Source organism: Pomacea canaliculata, linkage group LG3, assembly GCF_003073045.1.
Source record: "Pomacea canaliculata isolate SZHN2017 linkage group LG3, ASM307304v1, whole genome shotgun sequence".
Classification (NCBI taxonomy): domain Eukaryota; kingdom Metazoa; phylum Mollusca; class Gastropoda; order Architaenioglossa; family Ampullariidae; genus Pomacea; species Pomacea canaliculata.
In genome coordinates this window covers 21,370,306-21,398,020 of record NC_037592.1, presented here as the reverse complement: position 1 = coordinate 21,398,020, position 27,715 = coordinate 21,370,306, and the positions used below count along the sequence as shown (strand labels likewise).

The window sequence follows — 27,715 nt, the reverse complement described above, 5'->3', positions numbered from 1 at the left end:
TGTGCAGTATATTTAATAATCTAGCAGTTGGCTTCCATTTCAGATTGTTGCTTAAAATCTGTAATTTAGACTATTCTCTTGTTTCATGCCAGCAGAGAGATGGGAGATATTGGAATTTCTTGAGACCTTGTATGCGACATGATGACATCCACCCAATAACAACAGACACATGCCTGTGTGTATCAATACTCTCTTCATTCACTTGTATAAACATTTACATAGTCATCATTTACACATTCTTGCTTCATATATTCCTACAATTCAAACATCACAAAGAAATTTGGTTTCTATTCCTCATGAACCTGATCTATCCATTACGAAGACATCTTCAAACATTTGTGCCCAGTCTTCTCTCTTTTCATAAAAATATATCAAAATATTTATGAAGGTTAATGCAGTGTTTGCCTCACCAGGAATGCTTGGCTAAATACCAGGAAACTTGGTGTGCTTGTATCAAGTCTCCATATTGAGGTCTACACAAAGCAGGTACTAGAATTAAGGAAGAAAACCAAAATATCAGCATATTTTACACATCGCTTGTCATAGGGGAGATAAGGTGCAAGAGAAAGCTTTTCAAGCCTTATTTCGTCACTGGCGGATCCACAAATACTAGCCCAACCAGTCTGCTTTAGGTTGCATGTCAGACAAACATTGCATTATTTTAACTCAGTTGAAGAAATAAAACGTTTACATGCCACATGGTATCCTGTCACATATGCACACAAAGATACATGCTAATGGCACGCACACGTGAACAAATCCATGCACATGCATGTTGTGCACACACCAAAAGGAGAAAGAACAAACTGTCCAGCTCCAAATATTAGAGCACATCATCCTTTCAAAGCAGAATTTGGTATAAAGAATTTTCCAGTTTACAGGCTATGGCAGCTTCACTAACTTGACTGTGCACAGTTCTATAAGCTTGTGCACTGGGCAGGTAAATGAACTTCACTGAATGATGTCAACAGTACAATCTTTCAAAGAGAAACAAATTCTCACCTAATACTTCTTAAAAGTGGTCACAGGTATTCATCAATGTCAAAACCTTCATTATTCTGATTCTCTGTTGGAATTAGTGGAGCCTCATCTTTTTCATCTCCATCTTCATCAGAGTCGGACACCTGCAAGTCGTTGTTGATGTCTGTACCACTTGCTCCAGCAGCAGATGCCAGAGCACTGTTCATAAAAAATTCTGTTGGGTCAAAGCTGATTTCCTCATCTTCCATCTGAAGGCCCATGCCGCTTGTGGACCAGTCTCCAGCCCCACCAGAGACACCTTGAGTTGCAGCATCAAAGTCCTGGGCAGACTCATCAATGTACTGAGGCTGTACATCCTCCAGGGTCTCTTCTCTACTTTGATCTTCGTCCCCTTCACTTTCACTAAGTTTGCCTGCAAGAATCACCACCAGAAAATATGAAGACTCCAGCATGTAAACAGTTTTAATTGACTATAGTATACAGCTGGTGGAAGCTAGAAACATATCATGAAGAAGTCTGTCAGCTCTCAGTTTCTTATGTGTTTTTAAAGATTTTAGTGAACTCTTACAGTAGAAACTTTAAGTGAGCATTCACGAAAATTTTAGAGTAATTATAAAACCGTCTGCAAATGGAATTAATTTACCAAAACTTTAGCAATAATAGTAGAATTTACAAAGCACATTTCTTGGTGTAGAGGCAAGTTCAAATGTAGTTAACCATACGACAAAGAAACACAGCATCAGTAAACAGATGACACTGTGGCAAGCATAAACGAAGTGCATGGACCACGATGAGGAAATGATAAACAAGCAAAAGAATTTACTGGAATTTGAAAGGTGAAAGGTATTTCTTAGTGAGGTTGGCTTTATGGCTTTTCAGTATGTAAAGATACCACTGTGTAGATATAAAATGTTGTCTAGCTGGATGTCTTGTCTGCTAAATTTATGAGAAGACAGTAAACATGGTGTTCCTGAGAGACATGAATAAGTTATCCTGTCATTCTGCATGCAGTTACTATTGTATTATCATTGTTACGAAAAGATGCACTAACCTAAGATATCCTCTTGTTCACGTGATTCAACATCTCCATCATCAGCATTTTCATCATCGTCTTTGAACTGACTTTCAGAAATATCATAGTCATCATAAGCATCTCCTTCCTCCTGAAAATAAAAACAAACAGGTGAACAGTTTACAAGCACAACTGCCACAGGCAGGCTAAAGGGCATGGCAGCAAAGCATGCATATAGCACAGCCCATGAACCAAACAAAAAGAGTGCTAAGCTCTCTTTTGCACAGCTTATTAAAGTCCTCTACAGTAATAACACCTGGGTTCAGCAGGGCCTCTGGAGGAAAGGCCCCTAACCTCACCAAACAGGGATGATAATTTTGGTTAAAGAGCAGTTGAAGCCCAAAAGCACCTAATAGTCAAGTCATCTGGTAAAGTTCAAGAAGTAACTCAAAATTTCCATATGAAATCTAAAAAATTTAAAACTTCCATCAGAAATTCACACTCTACTAAAAGATTTAAAAAAGCGAAAAATCTTCATAAGAATTACACAGAAGACTTAATGTATTTTAATAGGACCAATACACTGTGATTAAATATGGTCAACGCACTAGCATGACTGATGTTCTATGTATCAATAAATATGGCTTGACACATCTATCTCCATATACCTGATACATCTACCAGGCATGCAGCATGAGATGACACTTCTATTACCTGTGGATATCGGCGTTTCCGACTATGACGATAGTTTGCCTCACTGCCAATTTCCTCAAAACCTTCTCCTTCAATGTCAACAAACTCAGAATCAGAGCCCATCTCCATATCCTGCATATATTAAACAGAAGACACATCAATTACCAAGTAAAAAACATAGTCCGAAGACAAACACGAATGCCTGAAAGTGCACAAGTGTATGTTTCATCTAAAATGTGTCCTTCAAGTCATAAGCTTATGTCAAGGCCTAGAACACACCTGATGGGCTTCTCGATTTTGAGACAAAGATACACTGGCAGAATCATCCTCAGCAATGGTGACATTTTCTCGAAGAGCAAAGCTGTCCAAACTCTCATTGTCTCCTCCTGTCAAAAAGAAGACTTGATAGTTTTTAGAAAAAGTCTGTTGAAGGTTAGAAACTTCTAAATGAAGAACAAGCCACCTTGACCCAAAGCTCACCAATTCTTAAAGTATAATGTGACCTTTACCACTATTCAATATAACATGCAGTATATACATTCAATATATTAGAACTAAGCTGTGCCTAAATTGCATGACAGCCTTCAAGCTCCACAACCGTTTCTTCATATACTTGGTTGTAACTGCAGTTGATATGCAGATTGTGCTTGTGTTCAGATTGTTCATCACTGTCTGAGCTTTAGTTTCTGCTGTGTTTTTTGTGACCGACATAAGGAATCATGCAGTTTTATTATTCAACCATTCTTCGAGGCATTTCCAGTATCAGCCATTACTTTTTCAGCTTCAGCATTCCCTACGTATAGAAACCACATTCACCTCTCATTGAAGTATTTTGTTAGTGTGCAGTTCTTTAATTATTCACTGTATTATTGTTATTCAACGTATTTTAAAGAAAAACACAAGAAACCTTAATTCAATTGGTAAGGGGAAAACCCATTAGACTGACTCATTGTGTGTACAGGCAAGCATAATCTTGTTATGATAAAAGACACTGGTAAAAAATGTAATTTTTCAGGTTAGAGGATGAACATCTTGCTCAAAGAAATAAGCAGATGCTCACCCAGAACACTGTCATCTTGGTTGAGCGACGTACCCGTCAAAATGCTGTCAGACTCAGCAGCATCTAAAGCAGCCTCTTGCGAAGCACGAATGTCAGCCTCAAGCTGAGCAATGTGATCTTCATTCTGTAAAAGTCAGTAAATTTTGAGTCTTAATTATTGGAACAAACATCAACAGCCATACACAAAGAAGGTGAGGATACTCAAGCTGTGAAAACCACACAAAAAAAGGCGAGGATGCTAAGATGTAAAAACCACATAAAAAGGTGAGATAACCTCGGATATACATTCGCGACAAACTTCCATCATTCTCCTGGCCGTCTGGGTGAAGCTACTTTCTGGTCCATTGTAGTTGAGGCTGTTGACATAGATGAGCTCAACATCTTCCATAAACTGTTCTCGTGTATGGTATCTGTGGTCCTGAACATTCTGTTCAAAGAAGACAATGAACTATTGGTATCTCATTGTAACTTTGGTGAACGCCACAGATAATTTTCTCCATCTAACTTATTTCCATCTATTTCTATTCTCTCCTGCAACTTCTCCCTCACTCAAACAAATCCCCACATTTCACTGTCACTCTGTTCAACAGAAACCCAACATAAAACACAAAAAACTGCACTATATGATTTATTTCTATGATTAAAGTATTTTCTTTACACTCTGTCATTGTGACTGTGATTGTCGCCACTTCTATTCTGCTTCCTCTCATCGTTATTACATTGCCTTGTGGGTCTGGCAACAAAACACCAATCTCTTCCATCTGCTGACAGACTGCAGTCCTTCATGTTTTTCATGTCTTTGCATGAAAGGGTTGATTTTTATACTGCTAGCCATAAATTATAATAATTAGATGCCACTTTTCAGTACAACTGCTTGTCTGCATGTGTGGACAGGAGTATTTGCCCTTTCAGATGAGGTGTGAAAATCACTGGGGCTAAGTTACACAGCAAGAAAAAGATCATAGCTATCTATCAGATTGTTGTGTGGGCATAATGTCCAGGACAGACAGAAGCAGAAGTTGGAAACAAAAGAAAACCTTAAGCAGGGTGGCTAGGTCCATAGGCTTCTTAATGATGTCATAGTAGTCCTTCACATTCTTCTTGTTGACTGGCTGTTGGAATGGCCAGGACTGCACAAAAGCAAAGCTAAGTTTGTATGCAGCTGAAAGTAATGGAAGGTCACATTTAAACCACTTCTCAGCCTACTTCCCAAAGCACATGCCCTGACCTGACACCTCTGCAGTTTAGCAGTTTTCTATCTAAACTTTCCAAGAAGCTGCTGTCAGAGAAAAATCCTTCCCTCTGCATTGAGAGAACATGCTTCTTTGCTTTCCTTGAAAACATTCTTCTACTGCATATCATGAGATTTTTGGACAAAGTGAAAATGTAAAGTCTTTGGGTAGTAAGGTATTAGAGACTGCAGGGACAGCTTTTTTTCATGAGGGTTGTGCCCATCTCCTCTCCCTTATACCTTATCTTCCCCACCCTCCATGCGGTCAGATATCCATTTGACAGCCGGGTCAACTGAAGAAAGTATGCTGCACCATACAGGCATTGAATCAACTACTGTGCATACCTTTAGCATCAGATAACAGCGCTCTAACCAATCAGTCATTATTTTTCCACTCTGTATGGTCATTCATCCATTAAACATTTCAATGTACAGATCTAAAGATGTTGCAAACAACCTATTGTAAAATAAAACCACAATGTACTCACGTTTTCAACAGCTTTCATTTTTGCACAATACTTTCAAAGATGTAAGACAGTGCCACCTGGTCATTGTCATCAAGAAGGGGGTTGATAGCTTTCTCCAAACGCATGAACTTCTGCTCTCGCTATTGAAGGTAAGGCATTCAAGAATGTTGTAACAGACATTGCTTCAGTGACTGGTCAAAAATGAAATCAGCACAAACCACAACTTCTTTCAAAAAAGACAATGGCAGGTTTTATTATGACAATAAAAATAGTTAGAATCAAACTGTGACCTGCCACCACAAAATGAGTCTCAAGTTGGAAATTTGAGATTTTGCAAATGTGCAGGTTTTGACCTTTCTTTTGACACTAAAGTTGTTCTCCTAGTCCTAAAATTGAGTGAGTTATAAAGGTTTAATTAAAGTGTGCATGTCTGATGGTACAAAGTTGATCCTAATCACCTTTCTGGGTCTCTACTATGAAACTGCTCTGTGTGACTTAAGACTCGTTTCATGGTGATGGGTCACAACTTGTGATCTGGAGGCTTACCTCAGCAAATCTTTTAAGGCAGTGTTCAAGCATAGACTGCGCAGTCAGTGTAAGCATATGGGGTGCACCTACAAATAAAAGTTCCTCTCTAACATCACCTTATTCATGAACAGCCCAATACATATATTTACTGTTAAAATTACATTCACAAAGTTCATACCACTTAACATGCCCAAGCCTCTATAAATCTGTAAAAAATATTACTGCATGTCTTACATACATCTGTAATGTTGATCATTAACAAATTATGCAATTCTTTCAGCTTTGATGAAGGGCCATAGAATCAAAAGCTACGCCAAGCCCTGATAGTTTAGATTTTTCCTCCAGATTCAGCAGACCTCAAGATAATGTGGCAACCACATACAGCGCAAGGATGGAACTAGTTACCATGTAATGCAATGAAAATACTCTATTTTCCCCCCAAATAGTAAGAAAATAAAAACTAAAAGAGACAGAAGGATGAAATTTAGCCAGCTCTGGTCATAAACTATTTCTGATCAATTTTCTTTATTTTCATTAACTAAATCTTCTAACAAAGAAGAAGATTCAACCATGCTGATGTCTTCTTCATTTTCAAGCACATCAAGTAACTCAGATGTCTGCAAGTGGTCCTAAGCTTCCTTCTAATACTTAGTATGTACATTTCTGCTCAATGCAATTTTTGCAGTTAAAGGAGATTCGTGAGAGGAAACTTTGAAAACTTCCTGTAACAGTGGACTAAAGAAGATAACCATGACTGGATTGTTTCAGGTATTTTAACAACTGATTTCATGTCACTAACATTGGAATACAAAATAGAACATGTAGTATGCATACATGCAGCAGAACTCAAGTGTAGACACGCTGTCAGCCATATACACATATACACAGAGTGTAGGATATGAATGCATGAAAGATCAAAATTAAGTCAAATATATGCAAATTTAAATCAATGCAAATTATGTGTTTTGCCATATTTTTCAACATGTTACTTTGCAGCTTCTTTTACATTCAACTTGTGTTAAATCCCCATGAATCTACTGTGTGTTATGGTCCACATGCACACTCTGTGACTCACCATTGTAGAGCTTGCTGTTCTCCACAATCTGGTTGAGATCATTCAAAAAATCCTCTCTAGACTGGTACTTCTTATTACGAACACTCTGAAAAGAAATAAAAAATTTTAAGTAAATTCTCTTTCTTCAATACTTATTAAATGACCTTAGAAGCCTAAGAGAAGACATATTTTACAAAATTTTACAAAAAATGCTATCCTCACTCCTCCACAGTGAAAATAGGAAATGCTTCAGTGGAGGAACCATTAGTGAAAGCTTGAAGGGACAGACAATGGAATAATAGTAAGTAGTAAATTTGTTTCAACTGCATTTTACAGTAACAGATGTACTGGTCCTCTACTAAACAATCAGAGTAATCAAATTTACTGACAAGATCATTTTATTGTTTAGACATGTCTCCTGAAGCACAACAAATTTAGCTGAGAAATCTTGTGATCTCCCTCACAACTAGCCAAGTTCTGCTAGCTGCAAATGCCAATTCTGATGGAAAAAAGGGTTATGGGATAAAACAACTGCACTACAGGGGTTTATCTTTAGGTGGTTTTTGTGTTTTAAGTCTGAGAAAATTGATACAACTTGTTCACCTCTCGCATGCTCTGTAGGTCCATAGGTCTCTTGACAATCCTGTAGTAGTCTGGAACTTCTTTTGGATTTACAGGGAACAGGAATGGCTGGGTCTGAAATATTGACCAGCAGACCAAGTCTCTCTTTTATTCCTTTCTGATGAATGATATGCATGAAAAGTCAGTTTTGCACAATCATTTGGCACCAGTTAAATCGCTAATTATTACTAATAAAATACTTTAAATTACTTGCCCAAGAAAACAAGTAAGATACTTCTGTTTCCACTCACATTTGGTAATGCTCGCATCTCATTAAGGATCAGTTCAAACATTGAGGACAGTGTCACCAAGGGGTCAGTTCTGCGCCGATTTGAAGATTGTTTGGGTTTCTGCAATATAAATGTTGTCCGATTTAGCTTCAGAACTTTTTTTTTTTACAAAGTTTGTCAAAGACATGAGCAGCAGCAGTTTAGTATGCCTGTAACAGTATCAGTGCATGTTAGTATGATGGTGTTGATGTATTTCTGTATCAGTATGCTCAATACAGAGAGTGAGCAATTCCAAATATCAAGAAAATACATTAAACTTCTATCATTCAGATGCAACTAACGTAACATAATTCCATAATAAAACACTCAGCTGCTTACCTTGAGATAGTCACAATGGATGGTGCTTCCAATTCGACGTTTCTTTTTTGCCTCTACAGCCATTTTGGGCACTTTCAGCACCAAAGATTTCCGTCTTATGTTTTCAGCTCTGCGATAATGACAATTTAATGAATGGGCTTTCACATATCTGAAAATCTTCTTGCTAAAAAATTCACTAAACTAAAGAATTCAACTTCAGTGAATTTAGTTAACATGAATACTGCAGAAAACCATAATATAGTGTCAACAGTCAGACAGAAGGAGTCAATTTTAGAATGTAATAGCAGGAAAAACCTTCTCTCATATGCATGCACATGCACCAAAAAAGTATATGTAAGCACACATACAGAGGTACTAACACAAAGAAAGACATAAAAAAATGTATAAATATCATGATAAAAAATATCATGGAAACAATTCACTCACCGTTCAAAGATCACCTTGGAGACAGTGATCTTTGTGCCCTCGACATTAATTAACTCCTCATCAGCAACGGGCAAGTTCTTCTCCTCTTCCTCCTCCTGTTCCTCTGTCATAGCCACCTGCACAGGTCCTGTGACACCTCCTTTGTTGTACATTGGGCATTCCTTGTTAGTTCGCATGTGTCCAATTCCACCACAAGCTCCACATTTCATCTGCACAAATATCAAAGTATTCTTCAATGGATTTCTGTCAGGTCAGTAAAAACTATCAGTGACAATAGTCACACCATTGTGCACTTGTTTCAATCTGTTTAAAGACCTACCCAACTGGGCAGAGTCATAAACAGATACTGGTAGGTAGAGATAATATAAATATATTCTGTAAATTTCAGCATCTAAAACACAGCTTATTTTTTGCACCTATAGTCAGCGAAGTCATGCCAAATTCACTCGTTGGGGGATCTTTATAGAAGGGCACTACTTGCCAGCTCTACAGGTTTCTATGGTTCAATATATATGTTATATGTTCAATCATTTGGGAAAGTAGGACTTCAGCAAAGCCACATGCACTTCCATTGTGCTTGTGCTTTCGAGATTTGGTATTTTCTGTGCAACTTGTATCAACAGAGATGTTATGCACAGTCATACCCCAGCTGTGATGTCACAAGTGCTTCATGGAGATTTAAACAGATGAGGGAAACTGTCTTTATTTAATTTCTCAAGATTTGTGTTTCTCCTTGCGATTTCATATTTGAGACATTAATAAGTGATACAAAAGTTTTTTGAATGGGATATGTGTCTCCTCTTGGGTAGGTCTTTAAATGCTACGAAATCACTCACCTTCAAGAGAACAGCATTCTCTTTTTTCTTCTTGGGTTTTTTGGGAGGCGGTGGAGCTTGAGGTTTCTCTTGGTTGCGTTTGATTCTGCGTAACTGTTCTTGCAGTCTGTTTTGGGCAAAAAGACATTTACTAACTTGTTACCAATACTTGTATCCATCCATATCACCTTCCTCCTTCCCCAAAAACTCACATCCTGGTCAAGCACATAAATTATATCTAAAAACACTCTGGGTGCAAGATGTTTTCCTGTGCTTTTCCTTGTTTCCACGATCTATAGAGAGGCTAAGCAACTGTACAAGTGGATAAATGATCAAAACAAGTCTTTGACAGTCATATATGGCTTAAGAAGTGAAGAGCAGATTAAAATCTGCCAGCCTGTTTATATGGTATGACAAACCCACTTGCCTCCGTCTCTCCTTTCTCATCTCTTCTTTCATCTGATCATCCATGGCAGCAAACTGCTTTCTGTAACAAAGAGTAAAGTGTAACACCAAGGGAACAAAATTCCCTAATATGTGGGTCTGTGCCATTTTCGCCCCAAGACTTCCTCCTGCAAGAAAATTAATCTAAAAGCCAAAGTTAACCTGCAGCTATCATGTTTAACCTGATCAACATATTGTATTGTTCTGGCCACTTAACACATGTAACTCTATAAGGTTAAGCCCTGGTGTCTGATTCCCATTCTCTCTTCTTTTACGTCTAATCATCTGCCTAATCTTTCTTCACTCAGTTACTAATGTTTTCAAGGAAAAAAACAAGTGATGCATTGAATCAGCATTTCATTTGTGTGTGTATGAGAGTGTGAGAGAGTGGTAATAATGAACACGTGGTGCCTGCTTAATGTGCATGCTTGTGCACCTTCATGTATGTGTAGGTGTTAGCATAAAGCACTTGGTGTCTGCCTTCAGTAGTGGGGAAAGGTGCCATACAAATAAACAGGTTTATTTATTTATTTCATCACACAGTTTGTGGCTGACTTATTTTTTATCTTATTGAATTTTCTTTCTAGTAAATCAACAAATGAATAAAAAACAAGTAAAAGAGACAAAGCAATCCTGGAAAACCTTTGTTTCAGCTTGAATAACTACTTTACAGGATGGGCACCAGACCTAGTTTCCTGTCTGTTAAGAAAAGTCAAAATTTGTAGTGGTACTGACATGAAGCTGGGATCTTTGGTCTGGCGGATACGGACATAGGTGTTGATGACAGCTGGATTACGAACAATCTCTGACCGAGTGTACTGCTTGCCAGTCTCATCCAAAAATGTCCTGGTGATTTTCAGTTTACGCCCTTCCTGTAATATTTAAACACATCTAAACACTCCATTTTCTAAAGTGTCCACACATTCTATATAAAGTTGTCTTGCATTTTTTTTTTTAATTCCACATGCATATCCAAAGTCAACACACAGATGGCAGATTATTTAGTTCCTTCAAAATCAAATTTACAGATGTGAACAGCCACATTTTCTTCTCATGATATTCAAACATAACAAAGTAAAGAGTTTTTTCCTTGTCTTTTTAATAAAATTGGCATGTTCCTGTGAAACAATTGGAAATAGCAACAGTAAATATTTCATCAGTCTTAAAACAACAGAAGCACACTAACTTGCCACACCCAGTGGTGTGCCATGCTGCAGATTGCACATCGAACAAATTGTCAAGCGCTTCTGAAATTGTTCTATCCATGAACAAGTACTACATGGTAAGTAGCTGCTGCATTTAATAGCTGAATCATTTCTTTACAAGCTACTTTCTTAGTTTAAATTTAGCAACAGGATTTTCAGTCTTTTTCAAATGTAATTCCTTTGTAGAAAAGAGATTACATAGTCATGTTCTTTCCAACCTAATCATCATTACCCATGAAAGTACAGCACTTAGCTGTCATCACTTACCTACACAATCATACTAGTTTCGACCTCATGTGTCCAGATTATTACCTGGCTAAGAATACACTCACCAAATTCAAAGTATCATCACGGTTGGATGCCTTGCGATCCTTCTTGTCTTTGTCTTTATCACCTGTTTCCCCCATCAACATTCGTTGCAACTCTCGCCGCTCAGCCTCTTCTTTTTCCAGACTCAGCTGATAAACACACACAAATATGAGGCAACATAGTGTCGTGATGGTCCATACAGAAAGATATACAAAGTATACAAAGACATATTTGGACAATCCATTACTTGTTTGTATCACAATCACAAAGTACCAACACTTCTTGCTACATGATGCATTGCAGTAAGAATGAAAGAGCTAAATAATACACCTGCTATACGTGCTGGCTACGGACACTGCAAAAAGAGTTTTGCAAGCCAAGATATCTGGCCACCAGGCATCAGGTTTAGGACATGGATAGCAAATCAAAGTGCAGTTACAGCATTTTCAAACAAAAGCCACACAAACATATACAGCACAAGGCAAACGAACCTGAGAACTGGTCTTCTTGTTGGACAACATGCTCTCTATATTTTTTCCCATTTCCTCAAAGTCTGAGTCTTCTCCAGATGTGGACTCTTCATCCGTAGACAGGGTTTCTGTTGATGTCAGGACTCTGCAAGAAAGAAGTCAGGCAATTAAGGGTTTTTGTCATTTCCCATATCATCTACAATATTTGTCAACTGACTTTGCTTTCGTTCATCATCAGCCTCATATCTCGTTTGTACATATTTCCAAGCAATCTAACTTGATACTGATTTCAACTGTAAGCCTAATTTGCAACAATCAGGGATGAAGAGATAAACAGCAGAACCACTGCACCGTGTGCACATAAAATCAAGTCAACAAGTTTGGTTTTACCTATTCTGCAGATCAAAAATCCTCTGGCATTCTTCCTTATACCTCTCCATGTGCTCAGCTGCTGAGTACCTGTTGCCACGAGCAAACTTCCCCCATCCTGCAGGAAGAAAAATTCTGCATTTGTGTTCTGCTGTGTTAATGTGTGGTATGAAAATGCTTCCTGTCTAAACATGAGTAATGCACAACAACTGATGAGTTGCCGGTCTAAATATGAGTCATACAGAACAACTGATAAGTTACCTGTCTCATCCTGGCCTTGTTTGGCTTGCTCAGTAGACATAGTGCGCACTACATCAATTACCTCCCATCGTGACAACTTTTTGATCTGAAGAACAGACACAAGAATATATTTGAACAGTTGATATGTTTTACACCAAATGTAAGTTGATGAGATAAGGTTGTGGAAAGAAGTTAAAATAATAATAAATCAAGGAAGGAATGACACCAAATAGAGCAAGCATGTGACACTATCTTAAGTAATAAGTCTTCTAAATCACACAAGTGTATGGATTTTTAAAAACCCACAAAATAAGTTGTCCAGTTTTCAGTGGACAGCTATGATGTTTTCAAGAATGTATGATGCTTCAAATGCAAGGAAGCCAGGACAAATAGATACGTAAAATAATGGATACAGAAAGACAGGTCAGGCATAATAGTCCCTTATTCTACAAGAAAGGAGCCAACTCATCTCACCTCTGATTCAGGCACCCCAAATTTCCTCAAGAGTTGCTTGGCATCTCGTAAATTGAGTCTGCGAAGGTCTGCATCTGTTCCTGTAACTGTCTTTTTCTGTGGTGTCTCTTTGGCTTCCTCTTTGGTGGTGGGCTTGTTGGGCATCTTGACGTAAGAGAAGCCCTCACCACAACCTGTGGGATCAGCCACACCATGCAGCTGAAGAAGGCACTTGCCCTTCATGGCAGCAATGAAGGCTCTGGTGGTGTTCCAAGGGGCTGCTCGCACCTAGAGAGCATTTCAAAACCTCATGTAGATATAACAAGTGAGAAATTACTGTTCAAGTGTCATATTAATAAAACAGAGTCAATGGCTCATGACAACATCTGAGCACCGCTCACCTCATCATCTATCTTGGTCTGGGTATCCTCTTCATTGTCTTCCTCAGGAGCAAACAAGGACTTCTCCCCATATCCCGCATCCTAGACAAAAGAGTGCAGAATAAAGATAATAGCTATAATGCATTGTTGTCTTTCTGTGTAGATTAGACACTAAACCAAATGCTAAAATCTGAATTTTACCTTTTTGTGTGCTTCTCAATCTGTTATGAGAGTGCAACTTTATCATGTTACTAAAGCCACACTAGATGGGGCATAGGATTACTGCCACAATCATTTCTTACCAAGATCTACCAGAAGGACAAAAGGAATTAAACTTACAACATGGCAATCTTATTTTTTAAAAGTCCTTTTTCATGTCAGCACCATATTAATCTCTTTTTATATCCATGCTTATGTAGCATCAGGATCCAATGCAAATTTCCATCATCCTTAACCCCTACAAATATAGCATGTAAATTTTCTCAACGGCTTATTTCCATCATAAGACTTTACCTTGAGCCTTTGCTCAGCAGTTATCATGCTGTACCAAGCACAGCACTGTTCTGGTGACACCATTGCACGAATTTCTTCCTCATTAGGTAGTCGGAAGTCATTTTTTAATACCCACCAATTAGAGTCCATGCCTGTACACATAAAAATTTTGCACTAAATATTTTCCTTTTCCTATTACTGCACCAAGTGTTGATCAATAAAAATTAAAAGCAACATAAAAGGAAGTAAATAGATCTTTAGAGTATCTGTTAATGCTACCAGTGTGAAGTGTCTTTATCAGTACACCTGTTAAAACTATTTGAAATGGCTGTATCTACCTGTGCGTCTAAAATCTGCACAAAGCTTTAGACGTTTGCGAATGCTGCTCTCAGAATGTGATGGAAATGCCTTCTTGATGTCCTCCATTTTGATTCTGCGGGGCCGGTCTTTGCTTTTCCAAAAAAGACGGTAAATAAACACCTAAAAGAGCCAAAAAAATAAGGTACATAAAACACAAGAAATAAATCACAGGATTAGTGCAAAGTCTACAGCCTCCCATCTTCATTGCCACAAGTAAAACAAAGCTGAAAGTTACTACTTCTCTGAGACACTAAAGCCACAGATTTACTTTTTTTATCACACTTGATTACAGATAAATTTTAGCCACAGTGGCAAGACTGTGTGTATAAATAACTCTTAATGACAATATTCTAAATGAATGAATACATGTGATTAAACAGATATATAACTCAATCGAAGTATACTGGCCTGCAGCGGCCAGTAACAGGCCATGCTGCAGAAATTGAACTGTGCAAACCTGACAAATGATTTTTTTTTTTAAATTTTGCAAATGTTAACAGCTACAAGGGAAGTAAACACCATTTTTACACATACAATCATTCCTCTGTAACTTCCCTTTTTTAAAATTACAAATTTCTGTTGTTTACTACCAGAATTCCTTTCCCAAGTAGCTGCCAGAAAAAGATGGCCATGCAAGGCTATATTCCATGTATACCCGATTTTAATATTACAGACTATCCTCTCACTACATAGCGCCCCAATTTCAAAAATATAATCTCAAATTTCAGCACTTCCTTTGACTTTTTCTTTTTTGTAACAAAAATATTTATTTTCCATTAGTATAATACTTTTTTGCAATACATTTGCATTTGATCAGCAAGTTTTGTAACACAACCTAAAATAGCAGAGCATTCTAACAGCCCCACCCCCTGCAAAAGTAAAACTTAAGCTGTAAATCTTGTAATTTTCCTCAATTCCATTTACATTTGGCTAATTTTAGCATGCTAAAGCGGCTTTACAATTCTGTTTGAAATAAATATTACTGTGAGACTAATTCAGAAATACTGGTCAGAAAATCAGTGTAGGGTATGCTATGTGTGGATTTTTTTAAAATAAAGAAATATACTTTGGTCTGCAGGTAGAGGCACTTTGCTTTTTCTTACTTTTTTTGTGAAAATGCATTTTAAATTACATTTTATAGTAAAATAGTAAAATATAGTAAAATATTGTTATAGTTCTTTTTACATTTGTATATGACAGGTGAGGCAGACTGATCCAGGCAGGCTTCTGGTGATATTTAGATGTTTGCAAATTTGTAACAAACTCACCTGGAGGAAATCTCTGACAAAATTGTTTGCTCTTTTGGAATTGGGACCAGGCACCTCATATAGTGGACACTGCTGTCCAATACAGTAAATAGTGTTCACCTCTCGAATATGGTAACTGTAGAAGAAGTTTAACCATTTCAATGTGGTCAAGACAGTTTAACGAAAATAGCAAGCAATCAAGGAATATAGAAGATACAGCAAATGAATAAAAATAGAAGAGAGCATGGCAGGGCACTGACGCTAGGGGGGGAGAGCAAGGTGGTGTTGGCTGATAAAAAAGATATGGACTCAAATAAATCACTCTCCCCATCAAACTGATTTTCCCCACCATACAATGTGATGGTGAAGTGTTTCTGACTGATTATGAAATCAAAACACATAAATTATGTAACTTACTTCTGTCGTGTCCGAATGATGAGAAAATCTGAACTAGGCATAGCATGCTCATAAATGGGTGAGCGAAACATGTTGTTCTCCAAGGCTTGTAGGCAGTTGCCAGGTCGCAGAGTTCCCAGATAGGGTGAAGTATGAGCATAAGCCAGTTCACCATATTTGAATGTTGGAGGATTTGAATCTTTACCTGGTTTCTGCACAAACAGCAGAAGCCAGAAATAAGATGAAATTTTAAATTGATCAGTAATAGCGACACAGATGCAAACAAAAACAACTAGTAGTAGAAGCAGCAAAAACAGTCATATTTTCACAAATTTTTTCAAACTTAAGCACTTTCTAACCATGTCTACACAGCACAGAGACAAGCTGCACACAGGTCACAACTTGTCTATGATGTAAGAGGTATTGCATTGACAATATGTAACCAGCAGAAGAGGTAATGTGATGGCTAAGTACATGTTACACTACAGAGAATGCAACGATTTGGTGCAAGTGCTGCAAGTTGAAAAAAATATACAAAATTCTTACGTGTGAGGATGAAAGCCAAGCTGGCTATAAGTATGTCCACAAGATATCACTTTTCTTATAACCCTTTCAGCGTGCCATTTTTTAGGAAACTTTATTTCAAGTTTCGAAATTTAATTCAAATATAATCAAAAAGTTGAACTCACTCGTTTGTAGTAGTTTTTAATTTTGGATGCCATGCCAACTTGATTTAAGAGGGGAGGAAACTCCTCAGAGTACTCCACAAAAATTAGTTCACCATCCATGCCAGTAAGGTCCTGAGGGGTGCGCATAAAGAATATCTCTCCTCCCCCAAACGCCTGCCTTTCTTGGTCTCGCATCTGAGGGTATTTTAAAACAAGATATAAAATAAGAGAAATTGTGTTAATTTAAATAAAATCATCCTTTATAATACATAATGCACAATGTCTTGAAAGCTTATAAATGTTCTCTTTCTATATATACATGTATGTGAGACAGAGAATACAATTGACTTTTTTTTGTCTGCAGTATGTTTTAAGTTATATATTAGATATCCATAGATTACATTTAGAATGTTTAGGACACTTAAAGGTCACTATATAAGTGAATGCTCACCAATTCAAATCAACTTTTAAATGGGCAGAAATGGTTAAAGATAGTAAATTTTTTAGTCACATTTTAAAACTGTGTTAGGACACCATTACAGGTAGAATTTTAGCATCAATTCTATATCCAGAAAAAAGATCTATACCTTTGCTTTCCTTTTGATAATTTTTTGCAAGGGAAGCACTTGATGTGGTCCTTTCTCAGCCATAGTGCCATGTGAATACTTCTTAAGGGGTGGGCGATGAAAACTACGCAGTTTCATGGGACCCATGTAGGTTGGGAAGAATGGTTGCCGTAGCTCAGCTGCAGGAGTAGAATGCTGCACATAAACAAGTTTTTCTGTTAACTCTTTTTTGACATACCACATATACATGTGCTATGTTCACCATGCAGCTGTTCAGTGTGTATTGCATGGAATGACGGAGCTACTAGAATGCAGCTAACTTGAAATAGCAGATAACTAAATAGGAAAGAAACACCAGTAATCTTCAGTGATTATTTGACTATTTTAACTTTTTTTCTTTTACAGTTACTTTAAAAATCCTATTACACAGTTTCTTTTGCTTGAAAATACTAAAAATCGTTCTTTTTGCTGCCATGTTAGCTTTTGTACAATTGTACAAAGAAAACTGTTCATGTCACTGAGGAATCATTAAGTTATCTGTAGAAGTAATAACCTGGATGAGACTACTGCCTATGTTGGGTCGAAGGGCACTGTCCATGACTTTAGGGTTGTAGTGCTCATCATTGGAGAGGTTGAATGGATCTTTTGTTTGTACTGCACTTGGCACCTGTAAGAAGATAAGAGGATAGTTGTAAATTCATATTTATACCTAGCACATTTTAAAATGGCTGTAAAATAGTGATCATGAATTGCATCCTCACCAAACCTCATGTGTATAGATAATAAAGAATGTCTATGCTTATAACTTCACTTGAAAACATTTCAAATTGCATCTCTATATAAGCTCATATGGAACTCTATAAGCTGTTCAGTCAAAGCAAAGCTTACCTCTTCTTTTTCTTCCTCTTCGTCTTTGATGATGCCAGCTTTGCCAAGAAGGATCCTGGATTTACGTATCTCCTGCTGATTTATATGAAAATAAAATAAAGACAAATGTTTCATGAAACACAATGAAAAACAAGTAATAAAATACTTGATCATGACAATACATATTGTGACAAGTTGGATAAACTAGCTATGAAACCTGGTTCTAAACTAAAAGTGATCTTTATGTCTATCTCTGCTTGTTGTCTGATAAGTGGAGATCACAAGAACACCTGTAAAATACTTGGTTCCATTTTACCTCCAGCTCAAATGTATTTTAATTCCCCCAAATGAGAATCAAACTAAATATCAGTGAGTCATCGTCATCAGAAGTAATTGTGCAGTTTGACAGTATGGCCTGTGTCTATCAGCTATATAAAGGAATAGACAAAGGTCACAAAGATACATCTACAGTACATCTAGCTCAGTACTCGCCTAAAGGACTGCAGGTGGCTGTTAAACAGATTGATCTAGAAAACTTAGACCACAAGTTCTCTTATGTGCAGAAAGTTGTGTTGACCAAGCAGTTACAACATGAGACTATTCTCCCACATAACTGTAGCTGTGTTCATAGCCATGAAATGTGGACAATCATGCCTAGCACTTTAAGCCCACTTGTAACAGTAGGGAAAAGCACTATACTAATCAACATATTATTATACAAACAGTCTTATGTCATATACTCAAACACCTAGCTCATGACAACATACATTGTGAAAAGTTGGATTCACTATTAAACCTTGTTCTAAATTATCATGAACAGGTGGTTGAGGTAGGCTAAAACTGTCAAAGTAGCTAGGGTAAAATTTGTTTGGTTAAAGAGCAGTTGTTCCCTTAAACTCCTATGGTCAGGTCATCTGGAAAGTTAAAGTAGAAGAGTTAAGAAAAAGGAAAAAAATTCACTGACAAAACATTATGTGAGTTAGGGGTTAGCGATCTTTAAAATATGAGCATACCTTTTCCTTTTTGCCTGTCGGCTCTGTCTGTTCAGTGGGGTCAACATCTTTAGGGATTTCTAGAATAATATTTTCATCATTTGGGTCCAAAGTCATGATGGGAGGGCTTGGAATTCTCTCCATGTTCTGTTCATAGAATAACAGTACAGAAAAGTTTGGGTGTATTACCTAGAGTTTTGACGAGTCTAGACTATAAGATTCTGTTGAGACAAACTGTTAATGTTATTACATTCATATTCTTTTAAAGGCAGATTTTACACATCAATGGTGCTGCTTTGAAAAATAAACAAGGCGCTGAAAAGGCTAGTAAATATTATGTACTTCTACTGCCTTATAGCCTACAAAATGTCGCAGTTTGCTGCTTCTGCTTACCATTCAATCCTCTGTAACACATTAACAAAGCAGATCACAGCAACAATCTTTGAAAAAGCCAAAAATTAAGTATTGTCAATGCTAGACAAGTGTTCTCTGAAAAAGTGAGCACGTTTTGGCAGAACTTATATGCACGTAGCTGTTGATGACAAAATTTACTTCTCTATTCTTTCCACAATACTTCCCTAACAACACAGGACCAATATCTCTTTTCCCTTCTACATTCTTTTGTCATTATATGGCCATGTACATAAAAACACACACACACACGTTGCTTCTCTTTATGCTATTGAAGCAGTATCCTCACCTGTGCATCCCATATAATATCATCTTCCCATCTCTTGTAGACTAAGACTTCATTTTCAATAGGGAAGATGGAATACCAATCCCCATCTTTCCCATCACCAGCCCCATCTGTTGATGCCACAATATTCGTTGCTTTGTATCAATTCACAAATGAAAACTTCACAGAAACACTTTTCTGAAGATTAAAATTAGTAGTACAAACAACAGAAGCCAAGTGAAACTCATTTAACACACTAAGCATGCTGCTCCATTATAGTTGTCATGGCATCATGATAATCCATGCTAATTTCTTTCACTTATTTTTTTTTCATCTATTGACTAGTCTGCCTGTTTGTCATCCTCAGTAGATTCATGAAACTTTCAATTTTTACTGTTTGTTCCCTGATACCTCTGTGGATCTTTTATATTTGTCTTTTATTATTTGTCTGCATTGTTGTTTATCCTTCTGTCCATGCCTAATTCTTGTTTCAAGTGTGAGAGCATGTGATATATAAAGCACACAGTTACTGTTATTATTATTTTGTCCACAACAGTTGTCATGACTTGAAGAACTTAGTTCAGGTGGGTCTTAATACTTTTTTTGTTGCAAGTATACTACTTCCTTTAAACATTGTTAAGATTCCAATAGCTCATTAACACAACCAAGACCCTCTAAAAATGCCAATTTCTTTAAATCAACAGCTGCATATTATGCCTAAACTGTTTACTGTTCAGCCTACAAGGTCAGCACATCATCAAATATAACAAGTTTACCTATTATCAGGGGAAAAAAAAGACCAAAAGTTGTACCTTGTCGTGATAGCATTTTATTAAAGTTAGGGCCACATTTCTGCAGTGCTCCTCCTTGCTGGAGTCTTGCTGTTGACATAAAACACTAAAACATTAACGTTTCATAAAATCTGAATCTTTACATTTGTAAGTGAAAAAAAATTCGATGAAGATTTTTTTTGGTTTATGCTGTTTCTAAAACACTAGTGGACATATGACTATTAAGCTTTTTTCTGACACAAATGCATCATGCATGAATACCTGCATGCTGCACATGCACACACACACACTCTCATACTCAGACAGAACATTGGATTTTCTAATGTCAATGAGTCATGAATGGCATTTGCATGTGATTGTGTTCTGGGCATAAAGTCAGTGATATACAGATGAACAGTTTCATTGCCAGGCCATCATAATTCTATCTCTGATAAGCTTCTATGCTTAAAACATTAATTCTCTTCTCTTCTTACCTCTAATTAATTTGTCTGTCAAAACCTGACAGCAATAAAGAGTATTCTACCATGTTGGTTATTTTTACTGCACCAAGCACACAGGATTCTTCTAAAAGTACTGTTAAAAATGTTATTTTGCCTGTCTTTGATGTGTAGCCTGCACCATAAGTAAAATTTAATCATTTTCCATTGCAAAGATGATCTCATGGTTGACAGAGGAGAAATGTACCACTCTGTTTTGAAACATGACTGGACATGCAACTCATTCTTTGACATGACAAATTGTGTTCTTCCATCGTGCTAAATGGCCATTCCTTCAGACCTTATATCAAAGTCATAGACGACTTTTTCAGTCATATGGAAGGGCAGAATATTTTCAAAAAGTTAATGTCACTTTCTGTATTTTAGCCATCTTGGCTTTTAAACAGTTGAATAAAGCACTTTTTATTTTGATAACCACCATTTCTGAAATAATACTTAGCACTCTACCACTGCAAAGATGAAAGCAGTGCTGAGATAATGTAAACTACTCACACTGATGCAGGAACTGTGCGGCAGTTCTGCTGTTGGTACTGGGCACCCACCCAGCAAATTCTGCCCGAGACTTATGTGACTGCAGCACACGCTGTTTTGCTTCTTCTCCATCCCAGATGATGTCATCTTCCCAATGCATCTGAGTCACCATAAGGTATACTTCATCATCTACCTCAGCAGGTTTGCTCTGGGAAGGTGTTATATCTGATACTTTTGTCTCTTTGTCTTCATCCTTCTCTTCTTTCTGTTCATAGATAAATAGATTCATTATCGATAACTCTCTCTCTCTCACACACACAGAGAGTCACAACAAAGTTGAAAAGCTGTTCACTGCAATCATGCCCAAAGCTATTTGCCTTGACTAAATGATTAAACTTAACGAAGAAGATACAACCGTTACAGAATTTTTTCTTAAATATTGGCAAAGTAAATATCTCTCCTATTCCTAGTTCATAAAACTTCTTGTTAAATGACTGCATTCTTATGAATCTTTTCTACTTTTTATTAATTTTTACTCATTTGAAATGTCACAAACAAGTGCTAACCAAAGCTTAGTGGTTAATCTAAAGCTCCCATCTCCAGCAATCCACTGCCTCAGTTTGGAGCCCCATCTACGAAGTTTAAAATAATCTCTTACTCACCAATTTCACTTTAAAGCCATAGTCGAAGTTGTCTCCTGTCTCATCAACACCTATGCGATCATACCACAACTGTGCAGGGCCAAACCGCCAGGGAGCAACCTTGACCTTGTGGTCACCATCACCTGAGCCATCTTGGTTAAGACTTGATGATCGATTCTCTACGGGCTTTACTATAATGTCCTGACATGAAAATCAGCCATCTTCTAAATCAAAACATGTACACATATTCACACATAAAGAAACATTCACCTTTATTGGTTCTTTAAGGCTAGATATGCTCGAAAACTACAAATCTGAAGATTTACATGACGTCACTATTTTTTTATTTCCTTTAAAACAATGATTGAAACTTCAAAAATGATGTTCTGACACATTTCACACAATTGGCTGCCAAGGAAACAATCCAAAATTGTGCCCAAACAAACAATTTTAAAACTTTATTCCTGTTGTGAGTAAACTCAAAATTCTTTTTGAAATAAAAATTGAATAAATATCTACATTTTAATGTTTGAAATAAGTGGAAACAACAAAGTTATATTAATATTAATTTTTTTTAAATGATATGTTTAAGTTTACAAAACATTGTAACTACTAAACTACTAACTTTTTCAAATGAAGTCAGCATTAAAATGTTTAGATACATATAAAGAAGGAACAAACATTTTAGAGTTGTACCATGTGTCAATACAAAGTTAAAAGAATTTGAAGTGAACAAGCCGTAACTCAAATAATAAAACAAGCAAAGAAATGTTGAAAGTTTAGTAATTCTGTTTCATCTAAGCCTATCTGCTAAGTTTTATATTTAATGGAAAATGTAACCATCTTTTCATGTTTTCTTCATATAACATTACTAATAAAATTATTTATTTTATGTTATTTACTTTGTGAATTTTAGGAGATTAATTTAAACCATGCGACTTTCATTGCACTCATTTTTCACATTTTTCTTAATTTCTCTGGTTTTACCTCATCATCAGGTGTGCATTCATCATGTCTTGCTGGTCGACCCAGCTCCAATTTCAACAATTTGTCAATTTCCTCATCTTCAAGATACTCCTCTTCTTCCTCATCTTCATCATCTCCTAACTCACCATCATCATTTTTTTCTGTGTTCTACTTTCTTCTCTTCATCAACAGTTTTTTTCTTTCTCCGTTTGCGCCACAGGTGTGGTGTATGCACTGGCTTAAAGAGTCTAGAGAAACGAAGCACCTGAAAAATGAAGGAGCCCATCCACAATTTGTATTGCTGACAGTTCTCATTTTAGATTAATTCAAATGTACTCAAAGAATTCTGCAATATATCTGCATTTGAAAACAATTACATAAACTCCTTACACATATACAGATACTTTTGTTTCACAACAATGTTTATTATTCTAATACAGTGTTCTACAGCATTTTAGCACCAGGAATTCAATTTTAATTTTATATAATTTGTATTTTGCATCATCACAACCCAATTAGTAACATTTCTTTCTAAGTACTGTACCAGATGACATGACTATGGAGATAACACCCTCTAGCTAACCAATTCCAGCGGTCCACTCCTGATGGCCATGGATGACCAATGAATGGAGTGATAGTGTGTGTAGGTGCCAAATACAAATGACATTAAAGTTAATAATAATGAAGATTTATATAGCATTTTTCCAATGATTTGTTCAGACTAAATAATACACAGATTAAATCACCAACAACCACACACCCACATTCACATATAACAGACATGTTCACTTCTACAGCGACACTTGCTCATAAAATTACTCTTTCTGTCCTATAGATTAGAGTGTCTCACCTTTCCTGGCCTGAACTCGGGGAATATACTTGTCACATCAATGTTGGAGAGTTCTGGAGGAAGCATGCTTGCCAGTGGTGTGTTTAGTTTGGGCTTCTCCATCTCCCCTGCTGACATGCCTGTTCCACATGCAGCAAAGTCAGACTCCCTCAAGTGCTGTAACCCTATCATGGATGGTGTTGGAAGCCAAGTTGGAGGAGGCATCAGCTTGCGATCCTCATCCTCTTCATTGTCTTGATCACCTGCAAACAGATGCTGTCAGAATTCTAGATGTTTGGGCAATGCTATTTACAGTCTGATTGTGGTCCTAAAATGTTGCAAGGCAAGGTAAGGAATGACAGCATACAGCCTGCCCACTATATGTGGCCTGACATAAATTGTTGCCAATATGTGGTCTGACATCACTTGTTGTCTATTCACTTTACACTCTTAGCAACTGTTTACTGCTCACATTTATGCTATCACTCCCTATCTATAGCAATTGAAAGTGACATCATTTACTAAATACAAGGTTAAAAAGTTACTGTCAGTTTATGTTGTAGGCCCAGAAAGATTTTGTCAATTTTGTTTTTATTAAAAAGTTGAAGGCATTCTGTTAGATTACTTTGCTTATGTGCACACAGATTGTAGCTGTCGATCATATTTACATTCTTGAGGTGTGCAGCAGCTTTGTAATGCTGAGAAATAAATGTTATAAAAGTGCAAAGATCCTGCACTATTTCAGCTACCAGACAGCATCAAGCCATTAAAGCACTTGAAACTTTCAATCAACATGCAGACATAGTTGCTGTGGACTATTGCTGTGAACAGGAAGGACCTGTGAAAAGATTTAACTGTGAGACTCCACTTGCTTACCTTCTTCCTTCCTTACCTTGTTTTTGTTCTGCCACAGATGTGGCCAGACTTTTCTGATCTTCATCAAGTGGCTCTTCCTCTACAGCCTCCCTTATGTCAGAGTAGTCCACAGCTGATGGAGATTTATGTCCGTAGTCTGATGGCCAACAAAATAATTAAAGTACCTTTGGTAACTCTGTCAGCACTACAGCTCACACCAGAATGAGCCCATCTTGCAGAATTTGATTCTGTGGTACTTTTACCATGCTGCTGTCTATATCAAAGGCTCTATGCTTGACAGTATTAGTATAAAACATAAATTGCTTACATAAAAGGGTATGCATAAAGAGCATAAATTAATATTCATATCAGTTTCAAATCTGGTTTTAACACTAGTTGCCAAAGTCCACTGGATATATTACTTCAACCATGCTTACTAGCACTAAAGACTACCTGAGGCTAATGAGTCCTCTATTGGTGATTGCCTGTCATCCGTGTCTTCTGTGATCTCCTTCATCATATTACCCAATCCCTCCAACTGGGACAGGGAGCTGAGATGGCGCTTGGACTCCTGCAAATGACATAAAAGGATAAACAAATTAATTTGCCTAAGAATTTCATGTAGCAACATTGTATTAAATGGATTTATGAAACTATGTTTAAATAAAGTCAGAATAAAATAAACAAGTGCTGAACTAGATGCTCTGAACATGTCTTCACACATTTTCATCTTGGTATGTTTATAACAATAGAACTCTCTTCCTTTCCACATCTGCCACCTACCCACTATTGAATCCTTGAAACATGCACTAAAAACCCTTCCATAAACATTATTCCTAATACCCTTTCCCATAATACTAGTCCTTTTTCACAGCCTTCCTTTTGCAAACTCATGTTACTCTAAGCTCTTGTTCTTGTTATTTGGTTCCTCTTTGTGTCTTCTGTATTTGATTTTATTCTTCGCTTAGTACGGTTGTTTATTCTTTTATAGCTCATATGTTATTTGATTTCCTGTCCCTCGTATGCTATCCATGTTTCGCTCTTGTTCTTAAGAGCATACTCCTTCGGAGTGTGAGTATGTGCTTTACAAATTTTGCATTTATTATTATTATCTGCCATGGATTTGATTGCTTACTACATACACTACAGAGCTCTTCAAGCAACCTTGCATAACTGGGTAAAACATTACACTCTGAGCTTGGGGACTTCTCTGGACTATTCTTGGTGGGGTTTTTTTATTTTTAGAAAGGGATAGAAATACAGAGATATCACACATAGATAGATAACTTAAATTTCAAGATGAACTGGAATCCACAGGCAATAGGATGAGACTAAAAGCGATAAAGTGATTTTTTTTTTTAAATCGCCAAAAGGCTAGCTTGTAAACAGGATATTTTTGTTACTTGTGCCACTGATAACATGCCCAACCTCATCAAGAAAGTCTCCTTCTAGCTCTCCCTTTTCATCAATGTTGCCAAACAGAAAGCCTGCAAGTGCAGCTGAGACAATGTGAGAGTCCTTCCCATCATGGTCACTATCTCCATGGTCATCATGTTCGTGGTCCATTATGTCTCTGTCCATTGTGATTACACTTTATTGCAACCACCAGATGCTTTTCGTTTCCATCTGTGGAATATAAAACAAAGATGAAATGTATAGAAAATTGTTGTAAAGACTACAGTCAACCAACCCCAAAACAATATCCTGTCTTTTGGTGCACAATGGAATTTGTCAAACTGAATTTCCTGATAATGTATGTCTGAAAGATTTGTCTCTGTCTACTGTTGCTTGCATCCAATAGTGAACGGTTTTATGTAAATGAAATGCACTGAAAACGTCAAAGACGTGATAAGATATTGTGTCAAACTGACCAGTCAATGGGTGGGTTACAAGCTTAATTTGTGTTTATACCATTGTTTACTTAATTCCATGCCTGTCAAAAACATTTATTAAGAGAATGCATCAGAAAGTGCAACTGCGTGAAACGTCTTAGTTTATGCTTATTGCGATGTGCTATAATATAAATCAGATCCATAAAAATATACGTATGTACTGAAAATGACGGCACGATTTACGTTGCATTTGTTTTCAATACAGCCAAGTTGACAACATTTGCTACGATGTTGAATGCCTTGGACGAATCAACACGTACATAACTTGACTTTAAAAAAAAGTTTTTCAATGATCACATGTATATGTTGAGCAGTAAATTTTATTTCCCTCAATAATTTCACATACTTTAATCATAAAAGAAGCAAGGACTGCTTTCGATGGGCAACCTGGCTGTCACAACTAGTACTAAACAATGCCTCCATTTTGCTCGACATCCGGGGATTCGTACACGCTTGCCGGGGAGACCCAAACGCTAATTATAGCCACGCCTTTCGAAGCAGAAACTCTGCTAAAAGGGCAATAATTTTTTAAAACGCTTGAGTCTGTTAAACTTTGCTCTTAAAACTGTGAGGTTTTCTTGTAAGATGGGATAGCAGAAAAAGGCAACGACTGCATATGAAGTTTATGAAGGAACCGTAGAATTGTCAACGCTACGTAGTATTTGAAATTCTTAGTTTAGGATCCTAAGTGTCCAAGCGAGTCTGACTTTTCCAAACAAAATGGTAAGGTTATCGAAATTCTTGTAATCTTGGGGGTTTTAATTACCTTTTAAATTTATTTGGATCTGTCAATTTTGCATTGGTGATGGGGACTAAAATGGTGATCCTTTCACCCCGCCTCACAACCTGAGCCCAGTCACGAAGTTAATTCAATTCTAATTCTATTGTACCTATAAGTACACACGTCCGTGGTCCAGTCGTCCCAGCTATGTCTACATCGTCCCAACACCCAACACCGAATTGTCCCAGGCCCAAAGAACGAGTCGATCACCGATAATACAATTATAACTATTAACATCAAATATTACCTAAAGAGTATATACGTTGTCGAAACACGTATACTGACGATGTCGCTATATATAGCAGTTTAATGTGACCAAGTTGTCTCAATTCTTTTCCTGTCCTATAGTCAGGGCTTCTGCT

At 37.1% G+C, this 27,715-nt stretch overlaps 1 protein-coding gene across 1 annotated transcript; it reads right to left on the bottom strand.

Annotated features, from left to right (window-relative positions):
- Nucleotides 1-174: 174 nt before the first annotated feature.
- On the bottom strand, nucleotides 175-27,043 carry LOC112559933 (transcription initiation factor TFIID subunit 1-like). The gene is given in 44 exon segments (XM_025231435.1): nucleotides 175-1,393; nucleotides 2,033-2,144; nucleotides 2,708-2,818; nucleotides 2,966-3,072; nucleotides 3,747-3,870; nucleotides 4,021-4,173; nucleotides 4,784-4,876; nucleotides 5,466-5,488; nucleotides 5,491-5,584; nucleotides 5,991-6,058; nucleotides 7,048-7,132; nucleotides 7,630-7,722; nucleotides 7,899-7,997; nucleotides 8,256-8,364; nucleotides 8,682-8,890; nucleotides 9,518-9,623; nucleotides 9,924-9,983; nucleotides 10,676-10,812; nucleotides 11,478-11,603; nucleotides 11,946-12,069; nucleotides 12,315-12,411; nucleotides 12,555-12,639; nucleotides 13,008-13,274; nucleotides 13,388-13,468; nucleotides 13,880-14,010; nucleotides 14,197-14,338; nucleotides 15,487-15,601; nucleotides 15,883-16,073; nucleotides 16,551-16,724; nucleotides 17,117-17,290; nucleotides 17,649-17,762; nucleotides 17,984-18,055; nucleotides 18,976-19,101; nucleotides 19,655-19,761; nucleotides 20,443-20,511; nucleotides 21,411-21,654; nucleotides 22,052-22,231; nucleotides 23,018-23,163; nucleotides 23,165-23,261; nucleotides 23,847-24,088; nucleotides 24,718-24,837; nucleotides 25,134-25,251; nucleotides 26,109-26,306; nucleotides 26,919-27,043. Coding segments are annotated over 43 exon segments (5,649 nt in total). The 5' UTR covers nucleotides 26,262-26,306; nucleotides 26,919-27,043; the 3' UTR covers nucleotides 175-1,022.
- Nucleotides 27,044-27,715: the final 672 nt, after the last annotated feature.